At 38.9% G+C, this 21125-nt stretch overlaps 2 protein-coding genes across 2 annotated transcripts; both read left to right on the top strand.

Annotated features, from left to right (window-relative positions):
- Positions 1 to 789: 789 nt before the first annotated feature.
- Positions 790 to 13351, top strand: LOC110065936 (farnesyl pyrophosphate synthase-like). The gene is made up of 10 exons (XM_020773120.2): positions 790 to 1015; positions 4162 to 4186; positions 5138 to 5253; positions 5358 to 5438; positions 5688 to 5810; positions 6617 to 6699; positions 7216 to 7288; positions 7712 to 7789; positions 8299 to 8433; positions 10254 to 13351. Exons 1-10 carry the CDS (start codon positions 884 to 886, stop codon positions 10452 to 10454), a joined length of 1047 nt encoding a protein of 348 aa, XP_020628779.2. The 5' UTR covers positions 790 to 883; the 3' UTR covers positions 10455 to 13351.
- A 134-nt stretch (positions 13352 to 13485) lies between these two features.
- LOC149097995 (adenosine receptor A1-like) lies at positions 13486 to 14991 on the top strand. Its single transcript, XM_089277595.1, has one exon. It carries the CDS (start codon positions 13886 to 13888, stop codon positions 14849 to 14851), a length of 966 nt encoding a protein of 321 aa, XP_089133721.1. The 5' UTR covers positions 13486 to 13885; the 3' UTR covers positions 14852 to 14991.
- The last annotated feature ends 6134 nt before the right edge of the window (positions 14992 to 21125 follow it).

Raw genomic sequence — 21125 nt, 5'->3', positions numbered from 1 at the left:
CCAAAAAAAAAAAACTAGCAAGGAGAGGAGGCAATGACCTAAACCTGTCCCTCTGGTGCGGTTATTGTCAGAGACTATTCTCTCGTGTAGACAGTAGAATTCGTCACGAGAAACATAGTTGTCAAAGGAGAGGATGCGAAAAAGCACGAGAGGATGTCCCAAAGATCCCATTTCCTACTTGAAAGCAGAATGGGATCCCAAATGGAATAGAATTTGGATACACTGCTACTCTACTCACTATCTATAGATAGCCAATCAGAGAGCGGCATTAGTAATAGAACGCCAGTAGATTCAAACTAATAGCTGAGATAAACCAAAATAAAATTCGAGGTGAAATAAAGGTTATTGTAAAGTATTGTATTGTATAAATGTGTATTAATGTATATTTATACTAAAACATGATAACTGCTGTTAAAAAGAAAGCATACTTAATGCCATAATAAATCTTTGGTTATGTCTGTTGCTGTAAATAAGAAGATAACAAATACATGCTTGTTACAAACTGAATTTTTCTCTCTGTGGAATTGTTACCCAGCAACGTTGGTACAGTTTCTTTTTGTCAAGTTGACAAGTGCACCTTAGCCCTAGAGTCATCTTTTTAACGCCGATTACCAAACAGCAAAAACATCGTTTTACTCTGTATAAGTCCTCTTGAAATTACAACTGAAAAAGCTTAAAAGCGAGCCTCTAAAGTGTTCAGTTAGCTTTTACTGTTTCGGCCTCACCGGAAGTCAACGGCAACACAATACAAATAACCACGAACCACGAACTGGCCTGTTCCGGTACCTGGCACAGGCGGGGGCCTGGGCATCAGTCTCTTTGGAAAAACAAAATGGCGGCACACTGAAAAGAATTTCATATTTCCACTTAAAATTTACCTCCAATGGCGAAGAACGTAAAAAAATCAAATGACCGTGAGTTATTTGATTCCTTTTTCCCTGGGCTTGTTGATGATGTCGTGAAGGAGAATGAAAACGACCTAGAAACGGGAGACGCTGTGCGTCACATGCGCGAGGTAGGAATCCACGAACGTACATGATTAAAATAATTTACGTTAGCTCAGTTGTTTTTGCACAGTCTGTCGTTAGCATGAAAATTACAAATACATGAACGACTTCATAGGATGACAGAACCCTCAGTGAAGATTTTGATCAAATTCCCAAGGGAAGGAAAACAATAATCAATCAAAAGTATCGGAAAAGCACCACCATGGGGCAAAATATCCATATATTTCTGCGTAAAACAGATGAAAGAACACTAGAAAAGTATGTTGTCGCTGCCTTTATTTAAGCTTAACGTAAAACTGAACTGACCTCCACCCTACCGCTAGCGGGATTTGTCTCTCGGTAGTCCCGAGTTCAAATCCTCACTCACGCTTTGTAAGTAGCCAACTGGTCTGCCTCCTGCCAGTTGTTATTTTGAACTAAGTTTTATTTATTTGGAATATTTGTTTCCTTTGTTTTAGGGCATGCCTGTAAACTAGCTAAGCTTAGTGCTTTTATAGCTAAGTGCATGACCACTATAAATAAGATTTACATTTTTTTTTACTGTATGGTCAGTCCAAATGTAAATTTTTTACATTAAAAGGTTGCTCTTGACTGATTAGATGGCAGTCTAACCTGCGACCAGGCATCTTGGTTTTGGAGAGGGGGGGGGGGGGGGGGGGGTGAACAGAATGCCTGATACATTTACTTCCTGAGTCATCTGCCGCCCCTTCATTGCTTACCTGTCAAAAGTGACGTTATCTTATTGTCATGCGATGACATTAATGTGAGCCAATCAGATTTGGATCATGTTTACTGTAGATAGTGTCAGCCAACACTAGCGATCAACATATCGAATGACACTCGGTTGATATGTCTGCCGAATATCAGCCGAGTATTGGCCAAGTATCAGTCGAGTATCACTCAATACATGGCCGATATATCGATCGACACTTGGTTGATACAGTACGTTGGTCGAGTAGCGACTGACATATGCATCGACTGATACTCAGTTGATATGTCTGCCGAGTATTGGCCCAGTATCGGCCCAGTATCAGTCAAGTATCTGTCAAGTATTGGTTGATATATGACCAATATATCAACCAAGTGTCGGTCGATATGTCAGTCGAGTATTGCTGAGTAGCGACCTACATGTTGATCCACATTCAACCGATATTCGACTGATACACAACCGACTGAGTGCCAATATATTGACTGATACTTGGCCGATACTCAGCCGACATATTGACAGAGTGTCGGTCGATATATCGGTCGCTAGTGTCTGCTGACACTACCTACAGTAAACATGATCCTCAGATTTTACCAGAAATTCATGTGGCTAGTTGGAAATGTGAGAGCAACACAGTGCAATTTGCTTGTGAGCTTTCCAGGCAAGGGGAATAGTAAGTGGAGATGTTACTTAAGGTCATTAAGAAGCAAAGAATTTTATTGAAAAAAATCAGTGGAATATCAGAATCGTTTTTATCAGAATTGGTCAAAAGAGTGGGAATAAACATTACAGCAGGTATTCATGGGGACTCCTCACAACTGCATCAACTGCACATGTTTTTGACTCTCACTGAGAGTCAATTGGCAAATGACGCTCTTGCCAAATCACGTCAATAGCACATCTAAAACTCCTTTTAAGCAGATGGTCTTCTGGATGTGTTCCATTGAGAATAAAATCTTGAAGAGATGAAGTCATGACCACTGAAGATCTTATAGTGTAGATTGTAATTTCGTATATCTATCTCCCTGGCTGCCACTCTTTGTGTTTCAAATTAAACCGAAAGCTCAGATATCCAGTCATGTAAACAATCAGAAAGGCAGGCTTAAAAACTCTTTTGTTTTATGACCAAATCAGAAAAAAAGTCCAAATTCTGGACTACGGGCAGACAACTCATTAAGTAATTGTATCAGGCATTCTTTTTTCTCCTTCCCCCTGCTGTTAAAAAAGAATGCCTGATCACTGGTTAATGGCAGCCCATGTAAGTCAAGAAGCACGTTCTACTCTGTATAAAACCCTAGTATGCCCTATACTGGAATACATGGCTCTGGTGTGGTTCCCCTACCTAGTAAAAGATATTCTGGCACTTGAAAAAGTCCAGAGGAGAGCATTGCGCCTTGCACTCGGTCAAAGATGCGGCAAAATGGAGTATGATGAATGTTTGAAAAATTTGAACTGGCCCACCCTGGAGAAACAGAGGCACTTTATCTCCCTAGTCGAATATTATAAAACTATTTTCAGCTCAAACAATTGAAGTTTATTGAATTTTTCGAACTTTCTCGAGATAACAGGACACGCGCTAATCACTCTCGTAAACTAGGCATGAAAAATGCACGGGTGAACTCTTATAAATACTCATTCTTTGTCCGCATAGTGAAAGAATGGAATAAGTTACAGCATCATGTAGTTCAAGTAGATTCTTTTAAGCCTTTTAAGGCGAGACTGAAGTCTTATTTAAATGTTTAAATGTAATAAGTATTTACATGTAGTGACGCATTTTTAGTTTTATTTTTGTTTTGTTTTTTATTTATTTCTCTATTTATTTATTTATTTATTCATTTATTTAATTGTTTAGGAAACGTTATAGGGTCCACCTCGAGTTTTCCTTGTCATGATTTTTTTTAAATTTATTATATTTATTTTAATTTTTTTTCATCATGAATAAACCAGTATTGTATTGTATTGTATTGTGTTGTAGTTTCGGGTAAATGACGATGAAAACAAATCAAAACCTGCCTTTCAATTCTCCAAAGCACGAGCCATGAGAGACAGACTTTATAATCACATCTGAATTTAATATGACACCAGGCTTCTCTTGGTCAAAGTCAAACTTCCAGACCCTGGGGCTACACCATAGGGAAAAGATTGTGAACATGAGGAAAACTGCCTCTACAACTTTATCGTGACTTTGAAAAGCCAAAGGCCAAAAAAAAGTGTTTACATTTCATGTATGACCAAAAATACATGTGCACCCATTTTCATCAGTAACTTTGATTCTTTGAATGTACCCACATACTGTCGGGCCCTTAAACCAGAGGCCTAGGCTACATAAGGTCAATAAGGTTATGAAGCGCAGTGTGTAACTGGTACAAGTAGATGTTGGGGCAGACATTTTCAAGTGAAACTGACAGTGAAACCTTTTTCTGAAATTTCATTCTGTGCTTCTTTCAGGTATTAGAGTACAATGTACCTGGAGGTATGTATTGGTCACCATGACAACTACCACCACCACCAACAACAATGACAACAACAACAACATTAATTTATTGGTATTTCTATTTACAATTTTGAGGTATTACCTGAGAACAATAACAATGAGATGGAAATAAGGGAGGGTGCTCTCCTTGAATGGAAAATTCCAGTTTGAATTGTCTGAGAAGGTTAAATTTTAGGTATCAAATGAATCAGAATTTTTCAAAATTTTAAGAAAAGAGGACAGATTTTGAAAATTATTTCTATTTATTTTCTTCACATAATTTTCAAAATTGTCAGTTGAATGGTTTGTATTTATGTAGTAAGTTACTCAACAAAGTTCAGATTTTCTGGAAACTTTCCAAGGAAATTTCTGTACCATTTGCCGCTCTGTTTTGAAAGTTCTGGAGTTTCCATTTGAATGGAAATTTTTGTAATAAGTGTCACAAGATGTAAGCCATGTATCATTTACAGTGTACCACTTTTCCTTTCCTTGACTTTGTGAGACTTTGGGTTGGCTAAGTACGTTGATCAGTTACATTGAGATATGGGGGTATGCCATATACAAACTCACCCCCCCTCCCCCCGTTAAAAGAATAGAGAGCAAAACATATTCTTAATCAGTAATTAACAAAATTCATATACCACCAGTTACATCTTTGCATGATCAAATATGATGCAAAAGCCATTATTTTTTTTATTGTTCCACTTGACGATGCAAAAGCTTACTATATTAATCAGTATCTGGGTCCAAGACATTGTAAAACTGGTTTTTAATCTTTCTTATCAAATAATTTGTCCTTCTTGAAGGAAAATAATTTTTCTTCAATCTTGTACATATCAATTATTGATCTTTATCTGCTGACAAATCATCTCAAGACTGATGAGAAATAAAGCACATGCTACCCTGGTTTGATGCTTTAATGGCTGTGTTACTTTCTGTTTAACACACTAGGAAAAAGAAATCGTGGTCTTTCTGTGATTGGATCATTGCGGCATCTTGTAAACCCCAATGAGTTAGCAGAAGATGATGTGAAAACTGCAGTTATACTCGGATGGTGTGTGGAATGGGTACGCTCTTGAAATAATTAGAAATTTAACATCACGAGTTCTCTTTTTGTTTTGTTGCTCAAAACAACATCTATAGGGATCCATTTTGTTGTTCCTTGTTTCAGTTGCAAGCATTCTTTTTGGTTGCTGATGACATCATGGATGAGTCTTTAACAAGACGAGGCAAGCCTTGCTGGTACAAAAAGGTAAATTTGACCCTTAAAATACCATGGCCTTTATTTCCCTTTTTCTGGGTGGAGTTTAATGGCTGAAAATATATGTTGGTTGGGGGGGTGGGGGGAGGGGGGAGGGAGGGAAGTGTTGATTTCTTTCAATGAATCGTAGCCCTGTGGAAAGTGGCTTCCTGAGTTTTTTTCTGCAAATCATGTTTTAAACATGTTCATGAATAGGTACAGCTATACAGACTTACTTATTTTCACCTTGTATCTGTGTAGGCAGGAGTGGGCAGTATTGCTATCAATGACTTCCTCCTTATAGAAGCCACTATCTACAAACTTCTTAAGAAACATATCCGTCATAAGCCATATTATGTTGATGTGCTGGATTTGTTTCATGAGGTGAGTGTGTATTACAGTGCAACTATATGTCTATGCTTGGTTCCTAATTGCTGTCATTTCCAAGCCAACCCCCGTCTTTACATTGGGTTAATTCTTTTGATGTTCAGTAAAGTGGGCTTATGATTTTAAAAACACTTACTGTAAAATTCTTTGTGTTTGACTAAACTGTCAAATGCCCCACCCCTGGCCTGGGCAGCCCTTTGTGAGCTTGGAAATGCCCCATGGTGGGGACTTACAATCTGTCAAATGCCCATCAAATGCCCGGGGGGGGGGGGGGGGGGGGGAATGAGTGGGCTTGGAATTGGCAGAGCCAAAGTTTTGAAGTTCATGAATCTTCTAATTATCTCAGATATACATACATCGACAGTGGTTTTTCCTTGTATGTTAAAAGTAATCTGTATTTGGTTTCGTTTTACATTACTGCACATAGTGATTGGGTTAAAAAACTTGCACCTGTCCATTAATTTTGCATTCAGTCAGGAATAAAAAGCAATCCAAACACGACCAACTCAGACAAGTTTCCCCATGCTTTTCCTGGCCTCGTGTACAAATTGTTTTATTTGCCAAACTTTGTTTGGTTCACTGGACTATCTTTGTCCTGTGTTATCACAGCCAGAGTGATTACCTTGGTTTTGTATGACACTTGATAACTTGTAAACTGCCCCAATAAACATACCGAGTTTATTGCTATCAATGTTCCCTATGTTATAGCTAAAATAATGACAATTGCTGCATCCCTTCTGTAGTATTACATGTACATGTAAAGTAGTCGTTATTGTTGTATTTTTATGGTTCCTCTGATATAGGTTACCTATCTTACCGCTACTGGACAGACGTTAGACCTTATTACAAAGCCTGGCAACAATTTTGAGAATTTCACATCGGAGAGGTACACCCCTAGTGACAGATATTTCATATGCTACAAAGTTTACATTTTTTGAATCCCAATACTGCTGGTAGAAATGACTGTATGCCAGACATAACTTCATCAGTATCTTTTTACTATTAATAGTGATATATTGTGATGACTATGATTGCTTCACAAATTAAGTGGCATGATTAAAGGACCAAGAATGTACGTAGGTTGAGGGATTTTGTTGGTGCACACATAGTCGCCATTTCTAGAGCTTAAACAATATAATAGTTATTTATTATCCTGTTAAGTGGAGTTACTTCTGAATTTGTGTAGTTTTTAAAATAATTATTTTTTAATTTATCTATATAATTATTTTTTTGTGGGGGGGGGGGGGGGGGGAGGGGAAGGGGGGAAGGAATGCTACCCTGAACCCATTGTTAACTAAAATATATGATTTGCTATACCCTATTTCACTCCTAACATACTATAAAATCTGATTGCAGAAAATGAAATGTTAGACTTGACATGGAGGATTTGTTATTGTTTCAGATACAAAGCAATTGTGAAATTCAAAACTGCTTTTTATTCTTTTTACTTGCCAGTAGCCTTGGCAATGTACATGGTAAGAGTTTAAACTTCTTGCTGCCTGTCATGTAGATTGATAGTTCAATGATGCCTGTATTAACATGTTTATCACTCTTGGGAATTTTAAATGCTGATGAACATCCATTTCTACCGACAACTATGAGTATGTGGTCAATCAGACTGGTGGATTAAAAAAATAATTTATAACAATAATAATAATGTCATCAACTTTATAATATTGCCTCAGTCGATGGAGCAGCAAAACCTAAATTATAACCGTCTTGCAAATAAACATGCAATAGTCAGCAAGAGGAATTAGTATGTTAAGAGGCGAACAAAAAGGGGCCAAATGTGCATGCACCACTGAACCCAAATTACTGATTCTTTATACTGTTAGCATTGATAATAACCCTAATAACAACTGTTTACCTGTTTGTTTGGTGTGGTTTTTTTTTCCTAGGCTGGTATAAAGGACACTCAATCTCATGAGAATGCTAAGGAAATTTTATTAACAATGGGCGAATTTTTTCAGATTCAGGTAAAGCTATTTTGTGGCAATCAAAACCTTTTTTGATAACATAGTTAGCAAAACTGCGCTATTAAACTCAGTGTACATAAACGTGCACTCATGGTGCGAGCAAAGTTAACTTAATTACTTTACCATTTTTACTTTGCAGTGTTATAAAACGATTGATTCATGATTTTAGTTGTACATGTACAGATGCTTAATAGATGCTCGAGACCCAGCCAAGAGCAGCTCTAGCTTCTTGAGTGCTCTCCAAACTTGGCAAGTGCATCATGACTCAATGATGTACGCTAAAGCGTGAATCAGTTGTCAATTATATGTATGTATGGATATTTAGGCAATCAATGTTTCCAAATTATTTTACCAAGTCCTATAAAATAAACTATAGTATATGTACATCCTAATACTTTCTAATTTCTCAGATACGTGGATATCAGGAAGATAGAACTCTTTGAACGGCAATCTATGTGATAATCTAGTCTAAATGTTGTTTTATTTTTATTTTTTTTTGGTGGTCACAGGATGACTACCTGGATTGCTATGGGGACCCTGCAGTCACGGGAAAGGTGGGAACTGACATTGAAGAAAATAAATGTTCATGGCTCATTGTTCAAGCTCTGCAAAAGATATCCACAGAGCAGATGCAAATATTAAAGGTATGACTTGTACTTACCGCAGATGCTGTGATGTGATGCGGGCTAAACTAGATATATTACTATTTATACCATGCCACAGAAAACACAGCCAATCAGAAAACAGGAAAGCCGTTGTATATTCGACGGTATTACACCCAACCTTCCCATCGTGCTCCGCGCGTATGTCGCATCGATCATGTTGGTCACTGTATTTTCTATGGCGTGCAGTAAAATAGTTATTCAACGCTCTGCCGCGGTATTCCTGTAGAATATCCCGCTTGCTACTTGTATTTTCATAATAAACACACTCGCCTAAGCGTTCGTGTTTTGAGGTAAACTAATGTCAAATTTCACAGCAAGTTAGCAATGAAAAACACTTTTGAACAACAAAATTTAAACCACGTCAACTCGTGCCGTACTATTACGACCAGTTCCTAAAAAAATTACTCGACTTTAGGTTAACATTTAAGTTAAAGACAAACGTAACGTAGACTTTTCTAAGCCGGCTGATTTGTTATTTATTGTTCAGTTGGAAAAAAAAAAGTGTAAGCAATCAAACGAAACTGCGGAAAGCGCGTTCCTTGTCAAGAATCGGCGCATGCACAAGTTATAACGTTACTCTTTCGATTCTGCGGTAGTAGATGAAAGTGAAGCATGATCATCGCAGTAAATTTTCCAATTTAAGCAATTGGAAAGAAGAAGCCTGAAAAAATCAGGACCTCAACGGGATTCGAACCCGTGACCTCCGCGATACCGGTGCGATGCTCTACCAACTGAGCTATGAAGCCACACATTGGGAGCAAGGTCAGTTAATTGAGTTCATATCTTTCCGTGAGGAGTGAAATGATGTGAAGTATATATGAAATAATTCATGTTTGAACTGCGGTTGTAGATGAAAGTGAAGCATGATCATCGCAGTAAATTTTCCAATATAAGCAATTGGAAAGAAGAAGCCTGAAAAAATCAGGTGTGGCTTCATAGCTCAGGTGGTAGAGCATCGCACCGGTATTCGCGGAGGTCACGGGCTCGAATCCCGTTGAAGCCCTGATTTTTTCAGGCTTCTTCTTTGCAATTGCTTAAATTGGAAAATTTACTGCGATGATCATGCGTCACTTTCATCTTTCGATTCTATTGTTTATCAAGTTGTACGAAAAATAGACCGGAAATAAACATCTTCTGTGGCAAGCGTTGATGAGATAGAAAAAAGTTCTCTTGTTTTGTGTGTGTTGATTCAGGCGCAAGACATGTTCATTTCAGGGGGGTGGGGGGGGGTGGTCACAAGGCAACCTTTAGTTCACCTCGTCTCGCTACGGCATAAACTTAGTGGGAGACAAGTTACTGGAAGCATTGCCCATTATCTCGTCACTGGCAATCTTGATAAATCAAGATCAATGTCAGTTTTTTTTTTTTTCTCTAGCTTCTCAGCGGTCTGGAATCCTACATTCTTGAATATGATTGGCTAATTGCGCGCGCTCCAGCAGTCCGGATATTCCCATCCGGAGCCCGAATACGGACCGCTCCGAAATTTCCAATGTGGCAACTTTTCAAGGTTTTTTTTTTACACTGTTAAACAACGTAAAATGTAAACATTCAACAGAGTGAAAAAATTATGCAAACAGTATCGCTTTTTGTGCCCGAAATGTCAAACCCTTGCGTACGCCAGATTTGAACTGAACAGTTTTAATTAAAATTCGACACAAAAGTTGCCTGCAAAGCAAACCTCGATCTTGAGTACGGTCCTCGGGTCGTACTCAGGACCTCGAGCATAGTTTTTCGCAGTACGGACCTCCTGGGCGGCAAATCACATATATGCACTAACGCCATCGTATTTTGTATTTTAGGAAAATTATGGAGTGAAGAGTCCTACATCGTCAGAGAAAGTCAAAGTATTATATCACGAACTAAACCTAAAGAAACTTTATGAAGAATACGAAGAAGAAAGTTACACAAGAATTCTTGAACTCATATCGCAGAAATCTGCGAATCTGCCGAAAGAAATGTTCCTAGAATTTGTAAAGAAGATCTATAAGCGAGATAAATGAAAAGCTAGGGTCCAATTCTAAGAATTATTAAGATGCTAAAGCACATTGTGTCAAAAGTGGTGTTCTTTGGCTAGTGCGAAACAAGGAATATTGAATATTTTATGTGAAAAAATACTTATCGCAGTTTTATTAAGAGTCGAACACTGGGTGAAATTACATGTTTGAATTCTTTTGTAATGAGATCACTCAGATCATGGTGCATCAAAGGAATCGACGAATCGTTGCCCAGGAATCTTTGATACACCATGACCGAAGTTATCTTAGATCATTAATCCTGATCTGGATCAACCTAAAGGAACACAGCTTTATTCAGTGCATATATCAGCTTTTAGTATAAATCTACTAGCGATCTATCACGAATGCCATTCTCTGATTGGCTACGCTACTCACTATCTATTCTGTGATAGATACTAAGTAGCGTAACAGTGTGCCCTTGTTAACAAAATGACGGCCGCTTCTTAGCGTTTTCGAAGTGTCTGTGAAGAGGATTTAGATAAAGTTTTGAACGACTTATTATACTAAAACAATTAGATTGCTCGCTCTCGATTTCTATGCGTGATAGGAACCTCGAGCTCATAATCTAATTGTTTAATAGACAATAGTTCCGACTGGTTATGGAAAGACAACGTCTACTTACGTTTAACTACAGAGTAGCTCAACGTTTCACCACAGACTAGGTCAAGGACGGCTAAGAATTGTACCAATAGGTATGATGCACTGATAGGTGAAAGCTCCAATAAGTAAAAAGGAGAAGACATAGACAGAAGTATCGTTTTGGTTTGCCCTCCCCCCCCCCCCCTCCCCCCAAAAAATGACATCAAATCAAACAAAAAAAAAAAGAGAGAAAAAAAAAGTCATGATCTCAATCAAAACGGTCATTTTAATTGCTGGCGTTTGGGTTGATATATATCATCTTTGCGCCAGCTTTGCGTTAGCTTTACGCACGGTTCTAGCGTTGAAATGCCGGCTGTAAAGACCTTCGACGACATTTAAGTTATCGCATAAAGCTGAATGACCAAATGTAAGAAGATTTAAGCCACCTTTAATTTTTCATAAATCTCTATTTTAATGCTGTGCTGCATGTGTGAGAATATAGGCTACTTCACAGACGCACTTTAGACTAAATGACAGGCAAGCGGCGACAGGTCACACGAATTGTACTGGTGTGACAACATTTTGAAATGTTTTATATTTTCACTTTTGACGCGTATTTTTACCACCATATTTCAATTTTATGCAAGACAATGCTTTTGATCATCCATGCGGATCTCATCAGTTACCGGTACCTGGTTTTCTGTACATTTGGACACGTCCATAACAATGTCAGACACTCCGGTGCGGCCTGGCATCGAGTGGATTTATTATATCCACCATGAACTAAGCCATATAATGAAGTATTTTTGAAACGCAAAACTGTTAACAGACTTCCGCGTGAGAATCTACAGGTTTATTCACATTACTACAGACTGAATATTTCAAACCCTGTCCTCGGGACAACTTTGGGCACGGCTCGGAGAAGATGGTATGTGGACCAAACAAAAAAGTTATACACGGATACAGTTTGTCGGTTAAACGACTTTGCCTCATCCGTGCCGAGCCAAAATTTCACCCGTGCTCGAACTTAACCTCTCCAGCTCAGGTACTGGGAAACCTTGCTCTATTACAGTAAACGACGGTGTGAAACAATTTTATATACATATTTGCTAAGGAAGACATATTTCAAGGACTCTCATCTGTTGACATTTAGATGGAGGTTTGCAAGTAAGACCGCTGTTTCGAATCTCACATCGATTCACTGGCACGCTTCTCAGTCATAATTTACAATTCACGATTCTTGCTGCCATTAACTATAATTTGGTTATAAAAATTTTGTATCTTTCATTTTCTATTTTTCTCGGAGAAAAATTAATTCGAATTCCCTACGACGAGTTGCGCGGCCTTTTCCCAAGTAGAAACTCTAAATTTTGTCCGCCATGTTTTCAATGATGGAGCATGCGCACGAAGAATCAGGTACGCTGACCATTAGACTCGAACACAGAGTCTTTCCGACTCGGTCAGCGGTTGGGTCGCTGAGGAGATATCTCTCCGGTGACACCACCGCTGACAGTGCCGGAGAGACTGTGGGCTCGAAATAGGCTGACCATGATGTTGAGCCTATTACCCAAGCCAAAACATAATATCACGCCGCTTAACGCGACAACAAAGCGATGAGCCAAAACTTCTGATGACATATGAGAAAAGGAGAATCCTTTCAAAAAGATACAGTACTTGTTAGAGCTGAAATATGAAAGGCTTCAAAATCATTTCACACCGGTAGAGATGTGTAGTCCGTCGCCCCTTGCCACCTGCTGCAGGTAATTAACTGTGAAAGTTTAGAATACATAAACTGACACTGGAACAGCCGGTGAAAACGTTTTTAATGGATATCTGCAAATTCAAGCATCATTCCACGTCAAGATGCCTGTTTTTGACATAATGCGAAACAGTTGGGTGTTCCGCATTCAGCCTGTTGTCTCCTCAAACGCAATATTATAGCAGCCATTTTATAAGTTTGTTTTGTAGTATGGAAGGAACAGAAAATACATTTCAATGCTTAATCTTAATTATTGTAAGGAGATAATCTAGAAGGGGATAACCACTTTTATCTCCTTTTCACTTTTTCTTTGAAATTGTGAATAAACAGTTAGAATAATTAAGAGTTACTAATTTTTTTTTGCCTAATTTTTTGTGAACAGTGAAGATGTGTAGTTTTAATATTTTACAATGCAAATCCTTACCAATGCAGGATAATCAATAGCATCTGTATTAAATTAGTGGCCACTTCAACCACGCCACCCTATTTCAACAATTTTTCGTATTTTTCTTATAAAGAAATAAAACTACCATAGATCAATTTATCATGCCGAATGTGATCATTGTGGTGTAGTAAATATGCAGCGAGTTTTCACAAGGATCTGTTACAAACTTATGGAAATATGAGACCCTAAACTTGTCAATTTTTGCCCAAAAATGATTGCCAGGGTAAGTTTGGAGTTCTATATTACCATGAGTTGTTATGTACTTACTAAATTCGGTAAGATCAATAGAGCGGTAAGGATTATTATTATTTTTTATTTTGAATGAGAAAACTAAAAAAAGAGTGACATTAATGGTTTTTCTTTTAATTACCTCGGATATGCTCAAACTTGTCAACTGGTGTAATATGAAACGCTTCAAACAGCGGTTATATATGATTGAAGCTACCAAAAGTCATTCTGCTTCTTATAGACCGCAGACCGAATAGAAGGCTACTCCCGAAAAAATATTCAAAAGGTGCAAGATATACTGCAACGGGCTGATGTTTGGTTCTTGCGAAGAATTGAAAAACGCTCCTGTCTTGTCTATCAAGTGGGTAAACCTTTGTCTTCGCTTAATTTCGAAACTTTTGTAACATGGGAAACAGTACGAACAATACAACCTCGAATAGTACATCTTGTTTGTCGACAGATGTTTTTACCAAAGCAGAGGCCATCGCTTGGTGCAGCGCTTTTTCACTAGTATCTGTGCTTATCGTCACAGGAAACCTGCTCACCCTTGCTCTGTTTGCCATCTACAAGAAAGTTAGAAAAAACTTCTTTTTTCTAGTAATTAATATGACATGTGCTGATCTGTTGATAGGGGCTGTTTCACTGCCTATTTACATTTACAAGCCGAGGACTACGATTTTCGACGCCATTTTTTCTGTTGTCTGCTTGCAGGCCTCTATAACTTTTGCTGCCTTGATTTCTTGCGAAAGACTCTACGCCACATGTTCGCCGCTTAAATACCGAACACTGTCAGGGCGAGCATACGTCGTTGTAATTACTTTGGCGTGGACTGTAGTACTTTTGAGCTCTGACATACTTTCCGTGTTTAGGGTTTTTGTTTCCAAGGTGGCTTATTTTTCGTTTTGGGTGACATACACCTTTGCTCTCACATTCATCATTTGCGCTTGTACTTTTGGCATTTGGAAAACATTTCAATTACACCGGCGTATGTCTTCAATACGACGAAACAGAGCTTTACAGAGCCGACGCTTGACAAAGACCTTGATGTTTATATCTCTTCTTGCTTTGCTGTCGTGGATCCCTTTAATTGTTATGAACACTTTAGAGGCTCTCGGCGTCTCAGCGAACAAAAACCTTTATTACCTGACAGTTCTTTTAAATGTGTCCAATTGTTTTATAAATCCTGTGGTCTATGCATTACGAATTTCTGAGTTCAGAAAAGCCCTTAGTTTTCTCTGGTGTGGAAGAAACTCAGAGATCAGGAACAAGAATGCTAATGGCGGAAAAAGTAACAGGGCTTCTGTTTTGGCCCCAGCGACACAGCTGAAATCAACAACAACTGATCTTGAGGTGCTGGATACCAAGCTCTAAACAGGCCCATCATAAACAACAACAACAGCAACAACGCGAGATAATGAGGGAAACGAAAATGTCCCTTATCAAAAAGCAGGAAAAATTCTTTGAGGCTAAACGAAATTTTAGACTAAGTTTAAAGTAACTAAATAAATAAATAAATAAATAGATAAATAAATAAATGAATAAAAAAATAAATTGATAAATAAATAAATAAATAAATATTACATAAAAATATAATTTTTGCTCAAAATTTAACTGTAAATACTTGTAACAGTCGCTCAGTTCCTTGGAGCGTTTGAGTTTTCTTTATTTTTATTTTTATTTTTTTCATTTTAGATTTAACTTGTTTTAAATACGATTATTAGCAGTGGCAGTAGCCGTAGCCGTAGCCGTAGCCGTAGCCGTAGCCGTAGCCGTAGCCGTAGCCGTAGCCGTAGTAGTAGTAGTAGTAGCAGCAGTAGCAGCAGCAGTAGCAGTAGCAGTAGCAGTAGCAGTAGCAGTAGCAGTAGCAGTAGCAGTAGCAGTAGCAGTAGCAGTAGCAGTAGCAGTAGCAGTAGCAGTAGCAGCAGCAGCAGTAGCAGTAGCAGCAGCAGCAGTAGCAGTAGCAGTAGCAGTAGCAGTAGCAGTAGCAGTAGCAGTAGCAGTAGCAGCAGCAGCAGTAGCAGTAGCAGCAGCAGCAGTAGTAGTAGCAGCAGTAGCAGCAGCAGTAGCAGTAGCAGTAGCAGTAGCAGTAGCAGTAGCAGTAGCAGTAGCAGTAGCAGTAGCAGTAGCAGTAGCAGTAGCAGTAGCAGTAGCAGTAGCAGTAGCAGTAGCAGTAGCAGTAGCAGTAGCAGCAACAGTAGCAGCAGCAGTAGCAGTAGCAGTAGCAGCAGCAGCAGCAGTAGCAGCAGCAGCAGTAGCAGCAGCAGTAGCAGCAGCAGCGGCAGCAGCGACGGCAGCGGCGGTAGCGGTGGCAACGGTGGTAGTGCTAGTAGTAGCAGCAGCAAATAGGCGCGCGGAGAACCAATCACGATCGAGAATTTCGTTATAGATACGATTATTATTGTTATTATTATTATTATTATTATTATTATTATTATTATTGTTATTATTATTAGAACAATGGCCACCTATAGTAAATTGAATCAGTTGCATTGTTAAGTATTGAAATAATTAAAGAATAAAACTATTGTACCATAGACAGAGCAGAGTTAACTCTCTAGTCTTGCTTTTTGGTTAACGTTCAGGCGAACTAACAGATCTAACAGGTACATTATGCAGGATAACATATTTTTTGTATGAATGCTCGGAAAAAGTCGAGTGCATCGCTGGATATAAAAAGGTCACTTTTAGATCAAGATGTCTCATAAGTATTGCTCCAATGCAAAAGACTATTGTTAGAAAACAATGTTCAGGATACATCCTAACTTGGGAGACCTTCGTAAAATCAATCCCCGGTTTGCTCACAGAGGGAAGAAATCTTTTGACAGTAATTCCGGCCAGCTGTCGTAATACGCGTCTGCATGGTGAAATTACATGTATGTTCACCATAGAGAAAGCACATATGTAAAGGTATCGCCGCGCTCGAGAATGTTGAGCTAGGCTCTTCGCGACTTCGCGAGTCCACCTTCACCACGTTTCTCACAGCAAACGATAAAGAAAATATTGAAACTACATCTCATATCTCATTTTGGGTGCAATTTTCAATTGATTCCACGCATGAAAAAGAACGTATTCTATTGACAATCACTAGTCCGACCGGTGGCATAGCTCAGGTAACCCACAAAACCAAAACAAAAGAAAAAAAAAGGACATGATTGACTTGTTTTCTCTATCTCGGAAGACCAAAAAATTAACCCACAGGAAATTATTGCTTTTATTAAACACATTTGTATCTATCACACCCCAAACACTTATAATAACAAGCAGCAAGCTGAGGTAATGTTTAATTACGGTTCCGTTGAAAAAAAATGGAAAAGGGCACAAATGATTAAAAAGACCCCAGCTTGTACGCGGCTAAATTATAGTTGTTCACTTACATATTTCACTGGCTATCGTTGACCGATTGCTACATTTGCTGCTCACACGAAATTCAATTCAAAACCTGAAAACGGAACCCAACAAAATGATGCCATATTGCCAGTGAGTTTCGTCAGGGCTGAACAATACGCCCAGCAGTAAACTGATACATAATCTCCCCGACTGCTTCTATCACACAGAGAAAAGATTATTTCACTCTGTAAATAGTAAAATTGTCGTGAAATTTCAACTCAAGAAGCTTAAAAGCCAGCTCGCAAACGTTTAGCCATATTGAACTTACCGGAAATCGTAGACCCGACATGCTGTTATTTTTAACATGGTTTTGGCTATACAGTATATTTCTGTGGACAGTTTTGCCTGCCTGCAATTTCCTTATTGCGAATGTTATTGCTACTTTCAGTTTAGACTCACTATTAGCCTCGCTTCATTGTTATTCTATTTCTAATATGGGCTGATCAGATGTTTTACAAATTCATTGTTTTACGTATACCAGCCGTATTTTTACTTGCAGTCCCTTGGTACATTTGTATTCACTGGAAGCCGGACGACCAAAAAACCAAAACCAAAAAATAAAAGAAAAGAAAAAAAGCTATTAGCGCTAGACCCCAGGTCACACGGTTGCCTAATTTAACAACGTCGTTCCAAGATGGCGGATACTGCGAGGAAATTCCCCTGGCCAACAAAATACTACCAGAATCGTAGAGTATTTTGTCACTTGGCAAACAAAATTCGTCTACGCTTCAATTCACCAGCGGTTCCAGAGTAAAATATGGCTGCCAGAAAATTACATGTGAGTTGAAAAGTGAGTTCGTTTGATTAAATGAAATTACCTTTTTACGATTTCGAATATAAGCTAACTCATGTCTCCACTAACAGGTAACTCGACTTCGTATCTACCATCACAGCGGACACGATCCTAGAGGTTATGGTTTCTTTCGACGTAGAATTGCTTTTTACCGACTTTCGAAGCTACACAGACTGGAAAAAGGCCCCAGCTTTGCGGGCCAAACGACGCTAACACCTGTTTAGATCGCTTACCTCCAGAATTTTGCTTTCACTAACCTATTTCCAGTATAACGGCTTTGATTTACGGACAACGATAAGGTGCGACCATAGAGAGTCCAGTTTCCGCTGTTATTGCCAACCCATACACGGAGAATTTCGAAGAACAGATAATAGCTAGTTCGTCCTTAAAACCTGGGATCTGGAAACGCTACGTGGATGACTAATTGAACCTCCTCACTGCAAAAGCGTCGATAGCTTCTCACAGCGTCTGAACAACCAGCAACATTCCTTCCGCTTTACAATTGAGACAGAGAATGACAACAAGGTCGCCTTCCTTGTCACCGCAGTTTTAAGAGACGGACGGCTGCCTCACCGTCAACGTTTACAGGAAGCCTTCGCACACTGATCAGTACTCAGCATTGTCCAGTGCCTCTATGAGTGGGCTTGACGCCTCGTAACGAAACCCTCTGGCTTCTCCGAACAAAGAAAAAGAATCTGCTCTTTGTTCTTGTCTTTAATGGTTATCCTCTTTCTTGCAGAACGTCACCAAGACCAGGAAACCGAATGCCAGAGTTAAGCCTGCGAACGAGTCTACTGTGATTTTCCCTATCCGTCAAAAGTCTATCCCAGTAAGTCTGCTGCTTAATTCGCCATGCTTTATTTTATCCTTCTGAATGCAGTTTTATGCATATCACTGTCTCGTTCTTTTTTCTCCTACTTTTCTATTCTTTTCTAGTAGTCAGGAGCGCTCAAGTGAATAGTGTTCAAGCTTCTCGATGACTCTAACTTTGAACACGTTTTTATAACTTCTGACCAAGGTTGTATCTCCTTCATTTTGTCGAGTTCCTTGGATTCCATATGATTGTGATTTTTTTTAAGCAGACTCCCTTGCTTCGTTTTCAAATTCTTTATTCAAAAACTCATTCAGTTTGCAAACGGCACGCATGTCAAGTGATTTTCGAGTTCCTTTTGTTGTTTTTGTGACATCGTCTTCCGGTCGTACTGGTAAGCATCCTTCGGACTAAGTTACTACTGTCTTACTAAGGTTCATGTATTCGCGCACTGTTGGTTGGTTGAAGCGTTTGCTGAGGCTAAACAGTCCAATTCATGATTTGCAGATTCCACTGCAGCTTTGGCAGACGAACTGTATCTCTTGTCGCGATTTTAAAAGTTCGCAACTACCCTTATTTTTATTTTCGCCTAGAGCAAAGTGCTGTTCTCTAGCTAGGAGTGCTCTGCGCATTTCTACTCTCCAGATCTTTCTGTCTTTGGCCAGTGTCACCCACCGTCTCTAAGTTGAAGCCGGTGGATTCCATGTTCCTTTTGCACACATCCTTAAAATGAAGTCTTTGTTTACGGCATCAACGTCCGGTCATATATATTGTAAGATTGTTTAATATCTCTTGGTATCTTCATGCAAGTTATTGTAGTTACATTGTATGTCATGATGTCATATGACGTCGCACGACGCCGTTAAGTCCGCCATCTTGGATCTCACTAATTTCTCAGGAAGTTAGAAAATAACGTGAATTGGTGGGAAATTACCCAAAAATGATACCAGATCGTAAAATGGTACTAACTCTGCATGTTCCTCAAGAAAGCTTAAATTGATAAAAAACAGTATTATTCATCAATCTCGTTCCCAGAGTCTTCGTTCCCCTTGACCAGCGGTCGGAAAGCGAGAGCTCTGAGAGCAACCATTTTGAAATAACCGAAGTCTGGTGATTCTGCCCATTTGGTTTCAATGCGCAGCCTGCATCTATGGCGCATGCCTGCAACGGTTGCTCCCAGAGCTCTCGTTGTCCGACCGCTGGTCAAGGGGAACGAAGACTCTGGGAACGAGATCGCTTTAACTGTTAAAAAAACCCAGCAACAACAATAACTTCAACAAAGCAGCAGTGACGGAAATTTATAAATTACAGAACTGTCTTACAGCATGGTTTCAAATGTGTGAAAACTTTGCAACGTCGTACATGCATGGTCAACTCAGTGTAAAACTATACAGCTTATACCTTTCCTGTAACATAACGTACACATCTATCAATCATTTTCAATGGCTTCTCAGACGCGAGTTCTAGTCTGTGCGTATAATTTGTTAAATATTCTAGAAAATTGTAAATTGTTGCACTTAAAGAATTCTTCCAATGTTGATTGACTCTGTCTATTGGCTTGCATTCGCAAAAAAGTATATAATCTATTGAAGAGAGGGAGAGCAGAAATTCTATTTCCTTGGTATTTGACGTATTTACATGAATACGTGATATCGAGATAGACCAGTATACCTCTGGACTCCCGGATCCTGAACGAACGATACGCTATTGCAAAACTCCCGAAAATTCCTGTCGATTCAAACTTATCCGAAGTAATGACATATGAGAATTTACTTTGGCATAAGTTTGGCACTTTTCTGGCACTTTTAGCACGTATAACTCCCTTCCACACGTATGCACACTGCTTGTCCAAACTCAATTTTTATTTTGACCCCTAGAGATGGCATTCCTGTGTCGCGTAATTTTACTGACTGAGCTGCACAGGAAGTCGTCTAGAATATTTCACTTCATTGTCAGCATTGTCTTGCCTATTGATGTCCGCTAAGAGCTACTTAGATAAATTCTATAGAGAAATGTAACTAAATGCTCAGTTGCCGTCATTAATCACTGTAAAAACCGGTGTTGTCACAATTACGGAATGCGTAAAAGTTTTACATCAATGAGAAAAGTTAGGTGTTCACTTCGTCGCAACTTTGTCCATGAATGAACTAATGGAGACGTAGATTTAGACAAAAAAAATGCAAATTACTTACAAATAAAATCGCAGATCGAGGTTACCTCTCTTGGAACAAGGCCTGGACGCTGTTTTTTAATGGGGAAGCTGAAATTTGGGTTTTCAAGTTCGACTTGCTGATAGAAAAAGGGCTTACCACTGCTTTAGCAAGGTCACTTTAATTTTATCAATACGATGTGGTTTGACGACGAAGCCATGATTGAAAAAAAGGTATCTTATGAACCCCATGGTACGTACGGTTATAAATAGCCTCGATACACACCGTGCAAGTTATGCTTGTAAAAGTTGTCATACCTGACAACTGCAATACTTTTTCTTTACATCCAGTGTCTTTTTGGATTAACTTTTAGTCGACTCACGTTATTTTCTGAAGAAAGTTAACAGTGTATAGTTTGTCCTCGCTGTATTCCATTCTACAATTTCGCGTTCCAGAATGAAAGATCCAAGATGGTGGACGGAATGACGTCACGACCAAAATTAT

The sequence above is a fragment of the Orbicella faveolata genome, unplaced genomic scaffold (assembly GCF_042242905.1).
Source record: "Orbicella faveolata isolate gen_17 unplaced genomic scaffold, um_ofav_v1 contig_46, whole genome shotgun sequence".
Lineage (NCBI taxonomy): Eukaryota > Metazoa > Cnidaria > Anthozoa > Scleractinia > Merulinidae > Orbicella > Orbicella faveolata.
The sequence above is the reverse complement of the archived record's forward strand: the minus strand, read 5'-3'. Positions and strand labels throughout refer to the sequence as shown.

Excerpts from the sequence above, each read along its gene's own strand:
- LOC149097995 (XM_089277595.1), top strand. The coding sequence starts at position 13,886 with ATGGGAAACAGTACGAACAATACAACCTCGAATAGTACATCTTGTTTG.
- LOC110065936 (XM_020773120.2), top strand. The coding sequence starts at position 884 with ATGGCGAAGAACGTAAAAAAATCAAATGACCGTGAGTTATTTGATTCC. Across the intron at positions 1,016-4,161 it reads CTGTGCGTCACATGCGCGAG|GTATTAGAGTACAATGTACC; the intron begins GTAGGAATCCAC and ends TGCTTCTTTCAG. Across the intron at positions 5,254-5,357 it reads TCGGATGGTGTGTGGAATGG|TTGCAAGCATTCTTTTTGGT; the intron begins GTACGCTCTTGA and ends TCCTTGTTTCAG.